Source organism: Phalacrocorax aristotelis, chromosome 2 (genome assembly GCF_949628215.1).
Source record: "Phalacrocorax aristotelis chromosome 2, bGulAri2.1, whole genome shotgun sequence".
In the NCBI taxonomy this organism is placed as follows: domain Eukaryota; kingdom Metazoa; phylum Chordata; class Aves; order Suliformes; family Phalacrocoracidae; genus Phalacrocorax; species Phalacrocorax aristotelis.
The window spans coordinates 139,301,926-139,322,401 of NC_134277.1; the positions used below are offsets into that span (position 1 = coordinate 139,301,926).

Here is a 20,476-nt window from a genome sequence, read left to right on the forward strand (position 1 = left end):
ACTGAATTCTCATAAGATAGAGAAGATTTTGGCTGCTCTCATTCATTTGGAGGTGTGGGCAGCTGAGAGTCTAGGTTCCTGCGTGTGGTGTTGATACAGGTAAAAGCACGTCATACTAACATCCCTGTGATCTGCATTTCTGCATCATGGGCTTATGTCATCTTTGATTTACATAGATTCCTAGGGATACTTCTGCTTAGAAGACGATTTTGCTTCCCTTTTCTAGTTGTTCAGAATGAAGGTAATACCTTCTAGGCTGTTTAAACAGCCAACACCTTGGCAATTCAAATAGAGATATACTGTGTTTAGGAATCCTGTTTTAAGAGGTACTATAATTCAGCAGAGAACAAAAATAAAGTGAATTAAGACACAAGAAAAAAATGGTAATTAAGGTTTATGATACTAAATTTGAAAGATTTTTCTACATTGTGTTAAATGATACATGGAAACAAACAGCCATTTTCACCAGAGCAAGTTCTACAGCAGGAAATATTCTGTTCATAAATCAAGAATTCCTTCCCTACTTAACCTGAATAGTCAATCACCCCTCTACTACTCAAGCTTACAAAAAGAGTGTTGGCAAATCATTAAAACAGGAATGTGTTTGCATACCATTTTCTTTGTGGACGAAGGCTCCCTGGGGAGATTCTGGGATACCTTTCCAAATTGTGATTGGTTTTGGATAACCAGGGTCCATGGATCTCATTTCTTCACTGTACCTCCAGTACCTGTATTTGTTTTAAAAGACAAAAAAAAAACCAAAAAGGAAAAAAAAAGTCATAAGATAGCAGACGAGTAACTACATATTTTTTTTCCTTTTAACATTTGCTACATTCATTAGCCACAAACAAGAATACTTGCCTTCTTTTCTTTGAACATGCTACCAGATTTCAAAGAAATCTATATGCTGACTGGACAACAATTTCATGTAAGCAGAAAGAAGATAAAAGATTTTTGCCCTTTGACAAGCAAATCAGCATGCATCTCACTTATAATTGCAGCAATTCTGATGCCTAGGACTTCTGCATGGTGACACAGAGAGATGCAACATATGCAAAAAAGATACATTAATGTTTTAGATTAAAGTAATGAAAATGACAGTAGTTTCAGATTAAAATAGTCCCAGTCATCTTGATTTAACTCCTTATATGTATGTATTACAGTAGCTTTTCAGTTCATTAGCATTAAATAGGTACAGTGTAATACAAAATTCAACCTGCTTTTGTGCCTTTTGCCAGCCAGCCCTACTCCAATTTAAAAAGCTTCAGCATGCACATTCTGGGGAACCTGAACATGTAAGAATTATTTACACTCGTGAGTTATTTTACACTTACAGATAATGTTGACAATATCTTTGTCCTTATGCAGCTGGCTAAATTGCTATGCATATCTTATTATAAGCTATTTCTAAGTATTAACATACTGTATCTCTAGTATCCCTGTGTATCCTGATGTAATATTTGGGTGGGTCATTTCATATTTTTATTGGCTCCATAAACTTCGAGCATATCAATTTAGAGCATAGTTTTCTTGGAGAATTTTTTTTCCAAATCAGCTTTAGTCATGTGAAAAATTACATAAAGAGGCAGCCACTTGCCATTTCAGGACATCAAGAGCCTAAGAATATATCACTTTCATTGATAATCTGGTCACTGCTAAAAACTTGACCGTTTTTCTAATTTGAATTCATTTGACTATAGCTTTTAGAGATCCTTGTTATGATTGTTCCTGGTATATTAAAGAGTCCTTAAGTGGATGATATTTTGTGCCTGCAAAGGTACTTAGACACTCTCATCAATTCTTATCTTAATATTTTTAAAAAACAAAATGGTCTAAACTCCTCTGTATTTCTCCCTGTGGGGCACTGCTCTGGCTTTAAACTTTAAATGAAATTAAAACGTGGCAGATTTCAAGCAGGTTAAGAGCTGGCAACTTACGTTAAAAAACACTTGTATTTATTTTTTCTTTCTTATGCATAAATACTTTTTATAGCCTGATTTCTTAATCTAGTCACATATGTATCAGTAACCAGCCAACAAAGCAATGCTCTTTATTTTGAAATGTAGCATCTTTCAGAGTTTACCTGGAGAAAGAAACAACATGCGAAGTAGTAAAAAAGGCACTGACATCAATAATACTACTGCAACCAGTTCTTGCTCGTCTTTTGACTCTGTGTTTCTTCATCCTTAGTTTGCATTTTCTCTTTTCATATTTGCCTGTTCCCCCTTTCTCTCTGCTTCTTTACTCTCATTCTTTGCTGAGCTTAATAGTCTATTTCCTAATCTCCATTTTTATCTATATTACTTCTTTATCAACTATCTTACCTTTTCCTCTATTCCTCTTTCCCAGAACCCTATTTCCTTCCTGCATACTTCCACTCATTTTCCTTTTTTCTCTTCCAACCTTTTCACTTTTTTGAGCTCCTTCTTTTACTAACCTTTACATTTTTCCACTAGGCTGCATGACGGAAATGGACAGTCCTATAGGACATTCAAAAGGACACATTGTCATTAAAAAATAAGTCTTTGAGGACAGACCCAGTGCACATTCAAAAGTCCCAAAACTGCTGTTTTTTCAGTATTGATGAGAAAGTCTATGAGGAAAGGATTGGTCATGATACTACCTCAGCAATCTGTGCTGGAATAATGAGCATGTCTACAGGGTCAGGAAAAGCCTAGTCCCGATTCTCCTTGACACGCCAAACGTTCACAGGCAGACTCCCCAATGCCGGTTTAAGTGATTTGAGCTTTACAAACTATATAAATTGTGTTACTGTATCTCAAAGACTGATAAAGTAACAGAGAGAAAATAAATGAAAGTGCACTTTGTGGCTTTAGAAAAAGGGAATTTGGAAAATATTTGCTAAAACATGTGCTTTCTTGTATCTAATCCTATTTACTTAATGATATTCTGAATGATTGGATGAATAAGCTTTATGAAGAAAAAAGCTATTCATTTAAACTCTTAAGTACAAAAACCAGTCATACCAGACAGGGGCATAAACAAGGCCATGTGTCAAGAAGTGCAGCAAATGTGTTATCATCTTTTCTTACACTACTCAATTCTTGCAGGAGAGGAATGTAAATGGGCAAAATGTCTTCTGTAGTCATCTTCTGTACCCTCTTCAGCTTTCACACCATTATTTGAAAGAATTATCTTAGTGTTTAAATGGATCCTTTCAAATATTAATAACAATGATCCATACATGAGCTGCTTTAGACATATGAGTATTATGATACCATTTACTATCTGGACTTTTAAATCTTCTTACTGATCTGGGGTGCAGGTTTTTTTCATTTTATAGCCAGTATTTGATGCCTTGTATTCTATTGCACTAACTTTTTTATGTATACCACTGTTCTGGGACATCTAACCCTGTCTAGATTCTGCCTGGAGCTCCTTAACTACAGATTACTGTCAAAACAAAATCAGTATACAGGTCATTGAGTTACATAAAGAGGAACTTAATCTGCTATTTTGACACTGGTGTAACTTTTTGGTTACCTTTCATTCCTACCTCCTGCCACTGAGAAGCTACATTTATGTTACACCTTCTTCAGGAAAAGATCCACCCCTTATACATACTTATACATACTGCTAAACCCAACAGGAGAATTGAACTTTACATTAAGAAAAAGCTGTGATATAAACAATACACATTGAGAAGCTTAGTGGTATATGGGTTTATTCCCACTGGTGGCCAATATTCTGTAATAGCTCAATTATCTCTGCAAGGCTCATGTTGTTCGATCTTCTTCTAACATACTGTATTGCATTTATATCCTGCTGAGTTTCATTGTGGTTGTTAGCTCTAAGTAGCAACTTCTCCATCAACAGATGTTTTCTCTGATAGTTCTTTTTGTCTTCTGTTATTACCACTAGTGTTTTAGGAAAATCTTAACTATAAGTAACTGCCTGTGCATGGAACTATATAAAGACACTGATGAATAAAGCCTAAAGGAAGTATAGGTCACTTAAGATTCCTACCGTACATACTTTCCCAGGAGTGAGGAGGTGGAAAATTTTTACCTGAAAATGAACTTTCTTTAAAAAAAAAATATACTCAACCAGGGGAAGCAAATTATTTAGGTGTCTTTCTTCTTCACTGTGGAAATTGATTGCTTGAAATGATACCTAGTTTTCAGTCAATACAAAGATTTTACTTATTTATCTACTTTCCGCATCATGAGTGTCAGAGAAATTTTTATTTTTTAAAAAAAGCTTTAACAGTAAAATTGGTTGTGGCAATCTGTAGTGCAGTGTTTCAGTACTGCTAACAATGATCAACTGTAGTGTGCTAAACATATTCTGTGGTGCGCATTAAATTAATTTCTTAAGTGATCAGTTAATACTATTAGTGTCTCAGAATCCTAAGTACCACACAGTAACAAAAGCAGTCACTATACTTTTAATAAAACTAATAGAATCATCACAATTATTAATAAAGAATAATTTGTCTCTGAGCACTCAGAACTTGCACAGTGATACATCAATCAACAAACATAGTAACATCCTGAAAACCTGTAAAATCCATCATTCAGATAACTTGCAGGGTTTCAAAAATTAATGAGTTCTCTTGACATCTCTATAAAGCAGACAAATATTCTTTTCCTTATTTTTACAGACAGGGAAATGAAGACACAGAGACACTAAGTGACTAGTGTAAGTCTCTTTCAGGACTGGAAAATAACTCGGATTTCACAATTTTTTTCCATTCTTCATTAATCATAAAAATAACTGTCCTTTCTGAAAGGAACTGTAAGATTTATTTCAAAATAATTCCTAGGGAACTGCTTAAATGGTTTTCTAGCTTCCTGGTTTAGCTGTCATTTCCCTTTCCTACCTCATTTTTAAATAGTAGTAGAGAAGTAATTTTCACTGACATTAAAAAGCTTTGGATTATGCCTTGCCTGTTTATGTGCTAGGGTTTAGAAGTGTGGATGAAAAGGAGCAGGTAAGGGTGTACATAACTACATTAGTTTGAATAGTTAAGTTTTAATTTGCCACAATTGTGACTTGCCTGTTGACTTCTAAAACGTAACCTTTCCACTGGACATACATCTATTCATTTCAGTATATTCACACAAATATAAACTAGGCTATAAGAAATGTGAGAACAGAATGTCCCTCTATGCAGGAGGGGTTAATTTCCTCCACAGAAAATGAACTGTTTAAGTGGCTTGACTTTTTCTTTTGAGAAATAGAGGAAAAGATTAACATGCTTAGCTGATATCCACCAAATCGTTTCTTTGAAGAATTCTTATACCAACCTATCTCCTTTGAAGAAGTAGGTTTTCCCAACATCTTCCCACCAAATTGCTGAATCAATACCATGGGAAGGAATTCCGCTTCCAAGTGTTATCAAATCATGAGGATAACCTGGCTGGAGAGTAGTGTCCTTGAAAACCCAGAACTTGTTACCTGTACAAAAGCATACATATACACATACATATATGTGTGTTAGTCTTCAGTACTCTCAGTATTAATATTAATATACTCCTAAGAAATAACAAAGACTCCCAAAGGGTGATAGTGGTTCTGCCAAACACAATGAAATGAAAAATGTTCTATCACTGCAGGTAATGCAAAATTAAATATGCCTTACAGATACATTGCATTTATAAAGTACCTTTCATTCAGTAAGCCCACAGAATATTTTGATACCAACTATATGGGGATCAAACCCAGAATGAAAATGAAGTCCTCTCAAGAGGCTCTGTGGTTGATAATGTAATACATTTACAGCAATTTTACACAACAGATTTCTGTTTTGTGAGGAAAGAAGAGTGAGTTTTAAGACAAAATGAGGTAAGAAAACATATAAATAAATTAAAAAATACAAATTCCTATCCTCACAGAGACTGTATACTTTTGTTACTCTGTACTTTCCTTCTACCCAGGAAATTTACTTACGAAGGATGTGAACATTATTTCTGAAATTACCATAGAATTTTTTTTTAATCACATTTTCTTTAGCGTGGCCTAAAGACAGCAAACTGAGGTTCTTAAGTCCCACAAGTAAATACTTTGTGTTTCTGAAATTAATGGGAGGTTGCCTATAGTACCAGGGGCAGTAAGATTTAACCTTTGGTTGTGGATGATGTCACATTTAAAACCACCCAACTGACTTATTACATACTGATAATAAAAGGTAGTTGTATGACTCTAGCTGGTGTTATCTCACCTGGTTTATCATCATCATATTAAGCCTTTCATTTAACACTTTTCCAAATAATTGTGTTGTTCTCCAGACTCTTTACTAGGGTCTTCTCAACGTACTGTGCCTCTTGTTCTATTCTTGCAACTATCTTCTCCTTTTTATATTTTTGCTTTCTTCTAGTTCTTCCAAATACACTTCTCACCTGTGTGTTTTTAATAGAGACTTCCCTTTCAAACACAGACAGCTTTGGCTGAAAAAAGGGAATAAAGATCCTCAAATGTCCCATAGAAATAGGGAAAAGGGAGCATAATTTGCATTTTTATACTTATCTGAAAAGCTTGCTTTGAGGCCGGTCTTCTCTTTGCATTATGTCATCTAGGCCACAGGACACTCTTTCTGAGCTAGACTATGGGCTCCATTGTGTAGGAACCATATTTATTTTATCTTCAAAGCACTACCTTCATCTGGTTTCCAAAAGCCATTGCTATTTTTAGTAATAGTAACACTGAAGGAGAAGGTACTCTTTGACATCATGTAGACCGTCCTGAGTTACATCACAGAAAGGTCCAGAGAAGATCCATGAACATATATATTAGAATGGCCTACTGGATACTTCACTTTGATCTACTCACTGTTATTTACGATGATGATATTTGAAATATAGGGGGAAAAGTCTGAAAATATATTTTGCTCAAACACGTTTGGAAAGAGATCCTAAGCAGTAAAATCATGCCGTTCATATTAAACATTGTACTTACCTGTAAGGCTAGGTAGGCTGTTACACACACTTAGGAGGTTAAAGCACTATGCTGTATAAATAATTTATAGGAAAATATAATATTACCCCAAAGATCTAGGATCATGTGTTGGCCAGAATCACCAAGACGGAAAACCCGGAGAGCTGTTCTGCAGTTGTTTTTATGTTTTAACTGTCCCTCAGTACTATTAAATGTTTGTTTAAAGGGAGGGTATTTTAAACTCCCTGTTTGTATTGTAGTGATTTAAAGTATATTTTCATTTTATCAGTTTTAATTAGGAGAGGGGATATAGTTTCAGTCCCTCCCATATTGGGTTTCCAAAGCAAATTTTTCAGCACCACCTTTACAGCTGCCTGTCACCCACTTCCAAGCACAGACTCTACAGTTTGCTTAACAGAACCATCTTCTCCCTCCTACCAGTTGAAGGAAGAAAGGGTTCAAAGACTGAGTATGTACAGAGCCATTTGATGTATTGAAAATAATAGAGACACAGAGACCTATGAAGTAATGGAAAGCTGAGGTCTGGGTTGACCTGGGATTAAGGTCTGTGCTAACCTGACATTTACCTTTACTGAGATTCCTTAAAAAATTCACCTATAGGGTTTGATCATGACAGGGATGAGCGTCTTCAGCCATTTGCTGTCCCTCCTCCCATGTGGTGTATCCTTTTGCCTATTCACATGACCAGACACAGAAGACTTCAGATGGTAATGGCAGTTTCAAATGCAACAATAAGAGAAGTCATGCATTTTGGACCTTACTAGTTGGTACTTCTGGTGTGAACAACAGATGGCATCCAGTGAATGATACCGAGCCAGCTCATTTCTGTTTCAGAAGATCATTCAAAATGACAGCTGTTGCACAGCATTGAAAGGCATATGCTGTGATGTATGTAATGCCATTACCTTTCTCTGTGCCTCACAAGGAATACAAGTAACAGCAATTGTTAGGAATGCATCATTATCAGCCATACCCAATGAGCCAAATTTAGCTATTTACAAGATCAGGTCATACCAAAATAAACAAGGGTTGAGCACACACCGTTATAAGTGACAGCACCACTGAGCCAGGTATTTGTTGCATATTCAGATATACTGAAGTAGAAGGAAAGCGTAGTTGTGGAAATGTGAGGTTTAAGAAACAAATTATTCTTCACCTAATTTCTTACTAAGAAAGAAATTATTTCTGGGTAAATAGAGAAAAGGTAAATTTAACTGTATTTTATGGAGACAGTAGGACATTGACAGCTCTAACATATGTAGGCAAGACTTCTATTGATTCTAACTAGAGGGAATTGTACTTAACATTTGCTTTGGAAGACATGTTTAGTCTGCTACAACTGTGTTGGTTGTTAGTGGGAAGGACTGTATGTAAGAAATCCAAATGTTTCAGCTGGCTGACAGTTTTCACTTTGTTTTTTGTTTTTTTTTTTTTTAGTTCTTTCTTTCAGGGATTTTTAGGTGGTTTTTTGTTGGTTTTGTAGGTTTGGAGTTTTTTTCTGTTTAGCTTCTGTCCCTCAGCTGGAGGAAAGTGGGTGGCTGTTGATTGGAGGATTTCCAGAAAGTCAGAAAAAATGAGAAGCTTTCAAACCCAGAACCAAATATTAGGAGGAGGTAAAGCTGAAAATCAGTGCAAAAGATGCCTGACTGTGATGAAAATTAGCTCCTTTTACTTCTAACTTATATTTATGTATCTTAAAATGTATTAAAAATGAATGCTTAAGTCAGTATGTTTTCATTTAGCTTATATTCCACTTCCACTAGTAAATAGTCAATATACTTCATTAATTGTAATTATAATGGAAATAAAGAACTATATCAATAGTTATAGTTTGATCCTTCATATAGATAACTAATGACTGTTCAGAGCCCTAACCTATGCCCTTGGCAGAAATCACCACTGATTTATTTTACAAAGTTTTTAAGGTCTCGTTGCTGGGTTTGTTATTCTGACAGAGAAGAAAGCACCACATGTTTCATGAAGTCTGGCCAACCTTCAGAATGTTTCATCTCTCTGCTTTTATTCCCCAATGTAAGATCTAATATAATAACAAGCAGAATGGTAAGGTCACAAGCTGAGAATGAAGCAAGTGATAAAAAAGTCAAAATGTCTTACTTTTTGCAATAATGCTTTGTTAAATACCATCACTGTAGGGAAACAATCGAGAAGGATGAACTGTGACTGCAATTATTTGAAGTGTCTCAACATCTATCTTTGACGTTCTAAAAAAATAACTGGAAATAAAGGGTATCTGTATTGCTATGCTTCACTTAAAATATTGAATATTTAACTCCAGATTTTCAGCCTACTCAGTACTGCAAACAATTATGCAGGTTTTAGCAACTGTAGTTCTTCCTTCCTTTGTAGAATCAGAATACTAAATAGTTGTGCTCCTGGGATGTCAGCAACCAAATTTTTGTTCATGTTATACGCAGTTATGATATGTGTGTAGTGCAAGACCTGTGTGGGATATAGCATATAATCACTGTAAGTGTTACAGTGATGAAACAAATTTTCAAACCTTTTTGGAATTATATTCAACTGAAACCAGTTCAAATTTTAATACCTAATTCTGAAGGGTTTTTTCTTCTGCAGTCATCCTTGCTCTTAATTTTCGTATTTCAAGACAGGATCAAGTGTCTTCTTACTAGTATCCCCAAATTATTATTAATGCTTCCTTTTTTCTCATTCTCTATTTCCCACATTAAATGTCTGTCATTTCTCTGCTCCATGATCTGGCACTATAGTAAATCCGTTTTTCAAAATAAAACTGTCAAGCAGTAGAATAAGCGCAGTTGAAAGTTATGATGGTGGCACTGGTAGTATGAGTTTTACAGCAGCCTTTCTATTGCTACATTTGGTTTACCGTAACATTCAACAGTGCAGATGGCTTGACAATTTCATTTTTAGCACCATATAAATTCCCACAGGTACATAGAATAAATTTTACTAGTCACATTTCCTCATTAAAATAATTTTTTTTTTAAAAAGTATCTTTGTGATGCCATCTTCTTATTATAATTCAGCATGGACACCAGCAGTGAATAATAACAAGAATGTAAACATCTGCTTTTTATAAGCAGTCATCCACCAGATTGCTATGTACTTTATGAGCATTATGAGGCACAAGGAGGCAAGCCAACTATCTTAAGCCACCCGAAATGACCAAGCATCACTTTACACTACACAGTACTGGAATTTTACAATTGTCTTTCCTTCTGTAAATAAATATTAATTAAAAAAAAAAAGAAATAAAAGTTAAAGTGGTAAAATAAAAAAAAAAATCTAAACCAATGAAATTTCAAACCAAAGAAGACACTTGATCCAATAGTGTTGAACTTGATTCAGCTTGATTTTCTATAGGCATCTAACACATTATGCATGATCTCACAGGCAGAATCCTCAAGTATTCTCAGGACAATAATGTCAAATAGGTACAAATATAGTGACAGATTATATTAGCAGAAGTTAAGAATAACTACATTTTTCATAGCAAAAACATATGCTATAAAGATGTTTCAAAGGTTCATAAATAATTGTCCTAGCCTGAGCTGCCACCTTAGATCATTTGTATGTGGCTAATATTTTACAACATAGTTCCTATTTTAAAAAAAGTTAGTTTTAAAATACTTTTATACTTTTACTAATCTATATATCTATTACTGTAAAGAAGTAGTATACTAGTATCATGAATCCAACTGTATACACAGAAGGAGGGAAAATCTAATGTTAATTAAAAAATAATAATAAAGATCTAAACTGGTTTTATAACTTAAATCAACTGTTTTAAATTTGATGTTTGCTGTCCTGGAAGAGAAGTATTGAAACAAATCAAATAGATCATAGATTATTGAAAATAAATGAGATTTGTGGATTTATATATTTCAAACATTTCAAACGAGGATGGTTCACAAGGCCTATCTTGACTGCATCTTAAAAGTGTCACAGGCCTAACAGAATATTGTTTATTCTGAACTTATGACATTGTAGGCTTGTAAGGAGAAGCAAGGTGGCAATTACTCACTAGCAATTGCAGCTGAGTAAATTGGCTTACTCCTTTCTTCACCTTCCTCAGAGAGTAGACATATTGCTCCACAAGTATGAAAGCAGAAGTCAGTCACAGGAGGCCCTGTTTCACACCAGTAAAAAAGCCTCCAAAGTGAGTGAAAGAGAGCAATGGAGATGGAAGGTCTGTCTGGAACCTTCCTTTGAGCATCTGCAGAAGAAGCAGTGTCTGTTCTGAAGGGAGGTTGTTTACACACTGACCTGTTTATCCAGCACACACCAGGAATTCAAGACTCTATACCTTACAGGACATTGGATGTTACTGGTATCTTGAGAAGAAGTTTTGGAGACTTTATTTTAATATCTGCAAGTAAAAGCTGTCTTCACTCAAAACCCACGCTTTGCTGCTGTGAAGAACTGACCAGACTTAAAATGAAGTGATCTGGAAAATGTTTTCTGGGAGGAGTACATAGTGACATTATTCCAGTCCAAGCTCTATGGTGGCACTCACTCCACCTTTTCTGTTTTTCTCTGAACAATGGACATAAATGTTGGCTTAGATATGTGCTTTGTGAACATATCTGTATGCCAGATTTAATATAAATCTCCTTCTCCTATAAATCTCCTTCTAGAACTTACTTGGTTTGACCAGTTTTAGGTCGGTAAAGCACACTACCTGGATAAGATGTTCTACTTGCTCATCATCTTAGCAACAATCAGCTTCCCTATTTCTAGCACCTTTAGGAGGAAGATATATACTCTTCTCTCAGGAAGAATTTTGTGACGGAATGGAAGAAATGAGACAATGACCATTACCTACAGTCTATATAGGCTTCTGCAATTGTGTTCCACAAGGAATCTGAGATCTTTGGTTAAGAGGAATTTTTAAGGACACACATACAAAAGATTCAGCTGGACCTATTGATTTTGTGGCAGTGGGAAAACTTGAATTACACTGATAGACAAGCACCATCAGGTAGATATTGGAAATCATGAAGAGGAAGTGGCAGAGAAGCAAAAATTCAGAAAAATTGCATATGGAAGTATGAGGACTTTTGACTTTGGAAAACAAAGGGACAATACAAATGTCACTGGAAAAATAATGGACAGAACTTTGAAAAGAAAGCAGGTGGAAAAATACCTGCAACAGAAAATCCAAGTATCATATGATATCAGCTAGAAAGCACAAAGCTAACTGGTTTGAAATCAGAAAGCATAAGCTGGGGATGGTGAGAAAGGAAAAGAACACAATATTCTGAAATCTAAAAGCACTGTCCTGCTGCTTCTGCTTGCTTTAATTAATCCTGATCATTTAATTTCCCAGGTAGAAAACACAGAAGTTCCTCTCCTCCTTCTGTTTTTTGTTATCTATAACCTAGACACTACTGAACCAACCTATTCCTCTAAGACCTAACAGGAGTCAGTATTTGGGTGAAGAGTTAAATAGTGATAAAAACACATTTTGAGATCACTGGGAAGGAGAAGAAAGCACGTATAAGACTAAGCTTGATCCCTATTAGTAAAACATAAACTTCATATTCATTGTACTGTTATGCAGTGTTTCTTCATGTTATTAAACATTTTCCATTTAGCATTCCCAAGATCATAATGTTTCCATGGTGAATTTTATTCCATGGTGAATATTATCTCCCTTTTAATGATTCCACTTGTAAAAATTTTTTATATAACTTTAAAAAAATTATACTTTTCTGTAATGAGTTAACAAGTGAATCACTCACAACATTAAGTAGCTGAATAATTTTTCACATATCTACTCAATTTCTTCTTTCTTCTCCAAATCATCATCTTATAAAACACACTTTACATGGCTTTTAGTCTTTTGTTGCTAAATGGGTATTTATTTAACATATAGGGTAATCTTCTCATTGAATCTAAACTAGGTGCATATTCAAGAACTTTAATTTTGAAGAATGGCTGACGCCTGGGGTGGAACTTTGAGAAGAATGATTAGCAACAATTCAATCCACACAAGATGTTTTCTGGAGTTTATGGTTCTTTAAAAATACTAGATATACATCTATGAAAAATATATTTTTCCCATCTGATACCCCTAACATCCCAGTTCTCAGATGAAATAAGTGCAGTACAGTGGCATATATGTAGCACGGGTGCCATTTAAATATACACAAATTTCATTTGTAAAATGGAAGAAGAGCAGAGAACCACAAAAAAAAAAAAAAAAAAAAAAAAGGACCTGTGTTCTTTCTTGCTTCCTAATCCACATTTTTCAAAAAGGATTTCATAGTAGACCACTGCATTGCTATGTCTCTTATTTATACTTCTAAATTTTTACTGAATATGTAAGAGCAAGTGATCTGATACTCTGAAGGATAATAATAAATGAAAGCTGCAGTTGCCAAAATGAGAAAACGTAACTCATATACTCTTCATGTAGCTACCAATTTGCAACACGATTTACAAATCATTAGTAAAAATAAGCAAGATATGTTCCATGAAACCATCACAGCTGAAAGTATTACACAAAATCTTACTTTTCTTCTTTTCTTACCTTTAAAGAAGACAAAATTCCCCTCACTGTTTTCATAAACTGCATCAATGCTGGGAGGCAGTCCCCTCCAGAAGTAGGTAATCTGCATGGGGTATCCATCCATCACCCTGTTGTTTCTGACTCGCCAAAACCACTGATCCTGGAAACCAAATATATGTCTCTTACTATGCTTTGAGGCACTTAAATATGTTCAGTTGCTGTCCTGAAAATACTGAACAGCCTATCCCAGAATTTTTAGAGAATGACCTTTCGCTATTTGCATAACCATATTTGTGTTTGCATTTGTGTCACAGCCACACATTACAGATGTGTCAGAGCTAGTTGTTCCCTGAGGTGGGAACAAGCTACCCATGTGAACTACACAGTTTGGTGTAGAAAGCCTTCGGCAGAACATACAGCATGCTGTATGAGACGGTGTAACTTTCTCAACATCATTCCTGTAAGGGACCCAACTTAAAATTTGTGGACTGGCTGCAAGTGCTTTTATACCGAACTGTATGCATATGTGTAAGCTTAAAATAAAGGGACTACAGACAGGCTTTGAAGATCAACTAATTTGGCAAGCCATTTTATTGTAGTGGCTGCTAACAGTGAAAGGTTGATAGATACAGCTGTAACATTACTACACCAGCCTGATAAGAACTACACTTTGATGACAGCTCTACTGTAGTGAAGATTAGCAGTCTTTCTGTGTAATATTAAATAGAACAGTTAATATTGCAGCCACCTATAGGTGTTAAATCCAGCATCCTGGTAAATCTCTCTTAGCTTGTTGCCATTTAAAATTGCTTCTCCCTGTGGGGTATGCTATTGCGTTAAGTGAGAATCATACGGCAGTTGCTTTGTTGAGGAATGAGGAATGTTCAAGCTGAGAAATGAGTATGTGACACATTGGGTGAGTGTTGATAAAGATGTTGTTGCTGTACCTCTTCAGCTCTTATAAAAACAGTTCCAGTTCATCCAATGTTTAGAGATGAAGGATGGGGTAAGCAAGTATTTAACTTTTTAGACATTTTTGCACATTTTTACAGCATTAATATTATATAAAACAAACCCCCTATCTGTCACAGTTCTACAGGGCAGTTGAGCCTTCTTTCTGTATTAGCCAACTTGCCAAGCAAAAGAGATCTGTGCTCTTATGTGAACTGGCTCAGCTTAGAGAGAAGATTAATACTTTCCAGGAGCAGGCTTATGATGAACTGTATTCATCATCTTTCCAAACCTGAGATCACAGCACTCTTTAATTGTTCATCTTTCCAATGACTCAACAATTTATAAATCTCCACAAAAAGTATTAGCCATACAAATACAAAAAAGCTCAATATATATACAAAAATGCATCTTAATCATGTGCATAAATGAGTCTAAAATAGAAAGAGCTGTTTTGAGTCCCAGATTTCTGAGAACTTTAATATTAAAAAAAAATCAAGTAGCTTACACAACCTGAAAAAGATCATATTGAAAAGTTGCAACTGTCTGGAAATAATACTACTAAAATCCCTCACATTTTTTGATGTCTAGCTATTACATTGCTAGTGTAACACAGGTGTACTCTTGTCATCTGATTAGATTCCTATTTTCAGCTTTCATTTTTTTTTATTGTAAGATGTATTATAGCATTTAAGGAAGGTCAGCAAGGCAATTTTTTAGCATTAATTGACTAAATTCTAGTAAGAGAACTGACAAGAAATGGGGGAATACAACTTAGAGATACAAGTATTTAGGAATGCCTAACTGAAGCATGTGTTCTGAATGCTGGAACAGGTAATGTCAACCTCCGTTATTTTTTATTATAGCATGTAGATTAGAAAAGAGGGCTTTGAAAAATTAAAAATAGGGGGAATATCCTCAAAGCAGACATTTGGAAGTACTTTTTCATTGAAATAGTAATAAATGCTTGAAATGGATTTTCAGGTCAGAATTTTTAGGCATCATCAATCTAGGAATGTCTTAGGAAGGAATGATGTGATGATAAGTCTCAACAGGCCAAACAGTTCTTTGTCCTCCCCAAATTTCTATAAAACCCTCAAAAGCCAGGCTGTATCTCAGAGATCAGTTATTAAAGTTTAAAAAGAAAAAAGACAAACAAATAGCAAGCTGAAGTGATTCAAAACTGCGGTCTTTGTGATATCTGTTACTATCTTCAGTACAATGGAATATTCCAATCTTGTCTTTCTTCACCCCAAGATAGAGATAACACTTTTTATTTGTCTGAATTTGGTTGCAAAAGCACATGTTAGAAAATAATGTTTAGTTGCAGGAAGGAACATATCCAGCTCTCATAAAATGTCCACCAATTCAGAAGGACATTGATCAAGAAGCTGAACAAGCTATTTAAGCAAGATCTTTAAAGCTGAACAAAGGCCCACTACTTAGCTGAGTACAAAAGGACATAAGTACACACGTAATCACTTCACTGAACAAAGGTTGTAAATGAAATGTTCAGGCTTTCAGGAGTTTCCCAATACAACGCACATACTCCAGAAAATCTGGACATTAAGTGCTATAGACAAAGCTTGTAACATTCTAGGTTGGCTAATGAACCTCAACTTTCAGCTGCTACACCAAAGCAGATCTTACAAATCACATTAATGTGTTACAAGAGAATGAATTCTGTAGTTCTAATCACAGGAATAATCTTCTTTTGATCAGACTTAAACTACGTTGTTAAATATGCAATCAATTCCATTGACTTTTTTTTAAAAAACAAAACAAAACAATAAAACCCCAAACTTTCAATAGACATGGCTATATTCAATAGTTCACAAACTTCCCAGTTTTAAGATAGTTGTGGCCAGAGTAGCAAGCAGTCATATTGGTTGGGCAGTACTGCACTGCTGATTGGCTAGTACTATGCCATCACGGTGATTTCTGGTATAATATCAGTGTCCCAGTGGAATGACCTCAGTAAAGACACTAAACATGCATTCTTGAAAGAAACTAACGCTGTAACAAACATAGATTTCACAGTGCAACAAAAACTGTACAATCAACAAGTCAACAAAGATCCTCTTCATGAGAGTGAGTTATGTTTCAGCCTTAGTGATATGTGGAATATATTTGCCTTAATTAATTTTGATAACAAGACCAATAAAATTATATTCTTCAGATTTGCTATTGAGTTGTATATCAAATTGAGTATTTCATATTTAAAATTAGCAATTTACAGCACCATAGTGAGATTATTCTTATTTATTTTTTGTTCAAATTCCTTTGCACACCAATAAACCCTGCTATACCACCATAAAAATCTTCACAATAATATATTCTGGCAAAAATATATTCTGGCAAAAATCTGGAATTTTTGATTCATGCAGCATAGCCACAGGAATTCGTTTTTAAATATATGTATGGTAATGTCAATAATATGCAAGAAATAATTCAAGGTATCTGACAAGAAATTAATTCAGCAGGGTGTTACTGTTTATACATGTCCAACCTGGATGGGCACAGGCCTTTTCACCTGAGAATGACTATAGAAGATCCCCACTCTATCCTATAGTAATTTTAGAGATAGTTAGAACAGAAATGGTATCTAAAATGGTATCATGAAAAATCACGAATCTTCAGGATCTTTTCTTTTTTTGATATGACCTTGTTACTTCCCAAATTCTATAAAGAAATGAGACTACTACTTCTGTACTAATACTACTAGATTAGTGTTCACTAATTTACATAATTAGGATTAATTTGACCAGATTTATATGACTACAGTGTAAAAATCTGTTTAGAAATGAATCACCAAACGTGGCACAATGAAGGTTCTTCACAGAAACATTCTATGGTAAGCTTCACTTGGTTGTTTACCTCTGTACGCTGATTATAAAGGCAATCTAGAAACCTCGCTCCTGTTTAGATCTCTGCAAAGTACAAAGTGGATATCTGAATTCAAGCAAGATAAGTCCTGTCCATTCTCTACTTTTTGTCATGGTTCATCTAGGCCCATATCCTATCTCTAGTGGAATCACTAGCAAATTAACAGGTAAGACTTCAGCCCTGATGTGGTCAGGCAGTTGGACTAGATGATTGTTGTAGGTCCCTTCCCACTGAAATTTCTATTCTATTCTATTCTATTCTATTCTATTCTATTCTATTCTATTCTATTCTATTCTATTCTAACAAAAACAAGGGGAACATGCAATGACACCTTTCTGATACACTCTCCCAGTCGCCCATCACTTGTGGTTCAGGGACCTCCTGAACAAAAGGCGATAATTTTGTGATTAATAGCACTTGATGGACTTTTACTCCTTTGGACTTTTTCCTAAACACATGCAAACTTAGAGCATCCACAGCTATCTGCAGAAATGTTTACTGCCATAAGCAATCAGCAACAGTCACAGTTGCTCACTGGTGTTCAGCCTCCATTCATTTTATTTCTTTTTCTTTATCACCAAGAACAGTAGCCCTCACTTTGAATGCAAGATCTAATCCAAGACCTTTGTTACTTCATATTAAACCACCTAGTAGACTAAATCCTTCTGCTTGTTTTCAGGAAACCTTTCTATACTGTGACACATCTGGCCAATATTAAGGATAAAGGATCTGCGGCTTGAAATAAGATCTTTCTGTGCTACTGTCTTTAATGTCTAAATATTCCATTCTGAAGCATAATTGTGAACATAACATACTATGCTCGCCCTTCTGTTGATGGAATCCTTATAATCCTTATTTTCCTGCTCTATTTTTAGTAGATTTATGTGCCATCGCAATAATCATGAACAATGGGGTATTGCTCATCAGTAGAGACCCTTCAGGTTCCCACAGAACTAAAACTTGGAAATCATATATATAATTTTAGTATTTCTATGGTCTTATTTAAACAGACAGAGCAGGAACTTGATTTGCCAATAAATGTATTTTTAGATATAGCCAGACCGAAAGAATCAGCAAATATCTGGAAATGTTGGAGTGTTGAACTGGAAGTTTGCATCATTTACAAGATTGGGCAAGGTAGGTGTTGGCAGAGGTTGACAGAATAATTTGTTTATGTAAATTTAATTTTCCTGGCTGACTTTCCTATGAACATACTGGACTCAAAGGTTTCAGACTGCCAGAGTTCAAACTCTGGAACTCAAGTTAAGAAACTCTAGCATATGGCTGTAATGCATGCCAAGGATCTTTCTGAAGTATCAGATAGGATAGGCTCTGCTCATGGAAGAACGGATCATTTCAGCGCATATAGCTAAATGTACTTAATTTATCTTAAACAAAGTTACATCTACCAGCAATTTGATCATCTGCATTTTGATAAACAAGTACAATTACCGAAAATGTGTTTTCAACATAGTTCAGTTAGTACTGAAATTTGAAAGAGGCATAGTCCAAGAGAAAGTGTATTCACTTTAAGAAAGCTCTTTGATATTTGAAATAAATAGCTTGAAACAATTTCTCTGACAAAGCACATCTCAGTATATTTGGTTATACTGAATAAACACAATTTTGTCTCTTTTGAGAAATACTGTGTATTGAAAAACTGTTAGTCTTTCTCACTATATTGGTTAAATATACTTCTAATTATTTTATTTCCCCAAAACACATTAACTCCTGCAGAGAGGTTGAACACATGACTTGTCACATGCACTCCAATTCCCAGCCTAGCAAACACATACATTGAATGCATAGCTTTTAGTGACTTTCCTTGCTGGCCAGCAAATGCCTTTTTGTAAGCACCTGTAGTTATCCAATAGCTCCACATATATGAATCACTCCTGTGCAGCTGGGATCTTGCGTAATAATGGATCATTAAATATTATGGCTATAGATACATTAAGCAAATTAAACTTGGATAATTATTCCCACTTCAAAAAGCAGAACTGAAACAAACAAAAAAAAAAATCAAAATTGAATTGAAAAGTAATATATCCAAGAATCAGAAAATAGGCATTGAGTAAAGAGAGACTGTAAGCGGTTCCAGAAACACTATTATGGATAAAAAATAATAGTAGGATGAAGAAGCAGAAGTCACTCAAGTTGAGTGTTATGAAATTTGTTTTATTTAGAAGATAGCATACTTCTGAGAAAAAAAAAAAGACAATAAAGCTTTTTAGAGAAAACAAGCTGAACAGAGATTATACATAAATCATTCTGCATTGCCAGTAAATGCTCTAGGTATTTTCTCCTGTGCGTATGTAACCTACTGATTGGATGAAGGGACTAAAATATAGTACGTTGTTTATGATCATAGCAAATATCTTCCTCATAAAAGCAATTCTTTATTAGCAGCTTGGAGAATCTTGAATGGAAGAGTGTATCTGGCTTATAATGCATAATTTTGATACTTTATTGTTAGACACAGTCTCCTCCTAATCTTACAATAAATTGATTTCAGTTTTTTAGTGATTATTGTGTTAAATTGTTCTTCATATTTGATTCTATGAACTCTTTTAGCAAAGTTTCTAAATTAAAAAAGTTTATAAATTTCCTTTTATTTATTTCTATTTGATGCTGGTAAGCATTGCTGCCATCTCATTTTTTTCAAATGAATGTTTAAATCTGTATTCCTATGAACGATTATTTTCAATTTCAGGATTTATTCTCACCTTAAACATCTTTCAGATTCCTTAAGGGACTCAGCTGATGGGTAGGAGAATTAAAAACAATATCCAGATATTTCAATTAATCCATAATATACAAACTAGTAGAGTTTTCAGTGCAAAATTAATGGAGCTTTCTTCTCCCAGCACCTCATTTTCTCCTGCATCTCTGGACCAACAACCATTGCCAACAATAAAACTTTAATTTGCTACAAAATCTCTAGAGCTCTGCCCTTTATTTTATATCTAATGAACTCGATCTGCCATTCTGTAATAACGTGACACTGACTCAGAGGTCCAAATCATACCCGCTAAAACCAGAAATACTGCCTAATGTGACAGTCATTCTAAAAAATCTACAAAGAGCTAGAAAGAAGAAAAGTTTGGAAAACTTTCAAGTGGTAACTTTTGTAACTACTTGGAGATGAAGATTAAGCTGACTTTAGCAGCAATTAGGTTTTGTGCTGGTTTTACAAGGAATCTTAAA

At 34.8% G+C, this 20,476-nt stretch overlaps 1 protein-coding gene across 1 annotated transcript in view; it reads right to left on the reverse strand.

The window, feature by feature from the left end:
* MMP16 (matrix metallopeptidase 16) overlaps nucleotides 1-20,476 on the reverse strand; it is a 180,101-nt gene that overhangs the window by 5,287 nt on the left and 154,338 nt on the right. Inside the window, exons 7-9 of the mRNA XM_075085347.1 lie at nucleotides 13,454-13,592; nucleotides 5,271-5,421; nucleotides 613-728 (exon numbers count right to left, since the gene is read on the reverse strand). Coding sequence (XP_074941448.1) covers nucleotides 613-728; nucleotides 5,271-5,421; nucleotides 13,454-13,592 — 406 coding nt within the window. The remainder of the gene's footprint in view (nucleotides 1-612; nucleotides 729-5,270; nucleotides 5,422-13,453; nucleotides 13,593-20,476) is intronic.